The 2,228-nt window shown below is 40.8% G+C and overlaps 1 protein-coding gene across 1 annotated transcript; it reads right to left on the bottom strand.

Moving 5' to 3' along the window:
• Positions 1-258: 258 nt before the first annotated feature.
• On the bottom strand, positions 259-1,098 carry LOC143592102 (uncharacterized). The gene is made up of 2 exons (XM_077072104.1): positions 967-1,098; positions 259-672 (listed from the first exon to the last, which is right to left on the bottom strand). The coding sequence occupies exons 1-2, from the start codon at positions 1,096-1,098 to the stop codon at positions 259-261; spliced, it is 546 nt and encodes a 181-aa protein (XP_076928219.1).
• Positions 1,099-2,228: the final 1,130 nt, after the last annotated feature.

Raw genomic sequence — 2,228 nt, 5'->3', positions numbered from 1 at the left:
GCACCATGTTGTCCCCCTGTCGGTTCCTCGTGACAGTGGCTAAAATCTTCCATCCCTCCTTAGCATCCACACATCAACTAACAAGCTGATCAACACTGATACGAAATAGATATGGATCATCCCAGATGTAGAATTTAACATCAACAAAGAACTTCCTCTCTTGCTGGCGAGACATCTTTTTCGGGATAGACCCATCAACGAGAAAATTCGTGATATCGGCGAACCAAGGGTAAACGGTAACCTGTGCTTTCACGAACATCAAACACTTGATAGAAAATGATTTTCGAGCTCAACATCTTCATCATCAACTTCGGCTCTCTTTAGACGTGACAAATGATCGGCCGCCACATTCTCGGTCTCCTTTTTATCACGGATTTCTCTATCGAACTCTTGTAGTAATAGTAGAATCCAATGGATAAGACGAGGCTTAGCATCCTGCTTTTGGAAGACATGTCTAATAGCAACCTGATCGGTGTAAACAATGGTCTTGGACAGAACAACATAGGACCTAAACTTACCGAGTGCAAACACCATGGCTAACAGCTCCTTCTCGGTGTGGTGTAGTTCTGCTAAGCATCGTTTAAGGTCTGGCTCGCATAGTAGATCGAATGGAAGTGTCTCTCCTTCCGTTCTCCATGAACGGAACCGACTACATAATCGCTCGCGTCCATTCTGAAACAACCATTATCGGGCTATTAACGAGTTTGTCTTATAAAAGATTAAACACCTCGATACACTGCTTAGAAAAGACAAATGGAGCATTTTTCTCAAGAAGCTTTGTTATGGATCTCGCGATTTTAGAAAAATATTTGATGAAATGACGGTAGAATCCAGCATGACCCAAAAATCTTCGATAGATCTCACTGAAGTAGGATGGGGAAGTTTAGAGATTGTTTCAATTTTGGCTCGATCTACATCAATACCCACACTCGAGATTCAATGCCCCAAGACAATGCTCTTGCACACCATGAAATGACACTTCTCCCAGTTAGGGACTAGGTTGGTATCAACACAGCGAAACATCATTTTCTTAAGATTAGAAAGACAATGATCAAAATAACTCCCGAATATCGTAATGTCGTCCATGAAAGCCTCCATGGAGTCCTCGATCATGTCATGAAATATAGCCACCATGCATCTCTGAAATGTGGCTAGAGCGTTGCAAAGTCAGAAAGGCATATATTTATAGGCGAACGTGTCGTAAGGACAAGTGAATGTGGTTTTCTCTTGGTCATCTTGAGTAATAGGACTCCGAAAATACCCGGAGAAACCATCAAGGAAGCAGTAGTACTGCTGACCTGCTAAACGCTCCAGCATCTGGTCAATTAAGGGTAAAGGAAAAGGGTCATTCCTGGTGGCATCATTCAGTCTGCGATAGTCGATGCAAACTCTCCAACCAGTCACAGTTCGAGTGGGAATGAGCTCGGTTTACTCGTTGGTGACGATAGACATGCCACCTTTCTTGGGAACCACTTGAACTAGACTAACCCATCGTTGTTTTTCGTTCTTTTCATATTGTAATCGTGACCCAACCCGATCCACACCCGGATTAAGATTTAATCTTTATGTATTTATTTAATTATCTATTTAATTATATATAACCATTACTAGAATGCACAACAAATCCCTTAACTTAGCTTTAACCATTTATGCACCACCACCTATAGACCAGGGACCAAATTGCAATTAACTTTCTAACTTTCCCTCCTCTCCCTTCTTCTTCACGAACCAGCTGACACCCCCCCCCCCTTCTTTCTTGTTTCGCAAAAGTTGGCGTAATCAACGGATTTGACTTTACCAAATCGTTCATTTACCTTATACGGGTTGCACCGACAGTCTAATTATAGAAAACAATAATGAATTGACAGCTAAATCATTAACTCTTGAATCACGGCTTTCTTTATCTCAAAACTCTATATAAACATGACTATGATGAAATTAAAAGATACCACATACTCCTTACATCATCACGACAATAAACCCTAACTCAACTTCAATCCACAAAGCCGTAAAAGACTGTTTCGGATACCTAACTCGAGCCGTGAAACCTAATTGGCCGTCCACCTTCAATTCGCCACCTAATACGGTAATTAAAACATGTATTTAGTTCGTTCTTAACTGAGGATCGATAACCCTAAACCAATTTATTCACTATCGTTGTATTGTTGATCAATTGGAATGAAATGGATCTAGGGTTTACTATTTTAAATTGGGTTTGTTCTTTTGGC

This window comes from Bidens hawaiensis, unplaced genomic scaffold (genome assembly GCF_021521415.1).
Source record: "Bidens hawaiensis isolate Kalapana, Puna unplaced genomic scaffold, B.hawaiensis_p1.1 tig00040528_1, whole genome shotgun sequence".
NCBI classification, from domain to species: Eukaryota; Viridiplantae; Streptophyta; class Magnoliopsida; order Asterales; family Asteraceae; genus Bidens; species Bidens hawaiensis.
This window is presented reverse-complemented; position numbering and strand designations above follow the sequence as displayed.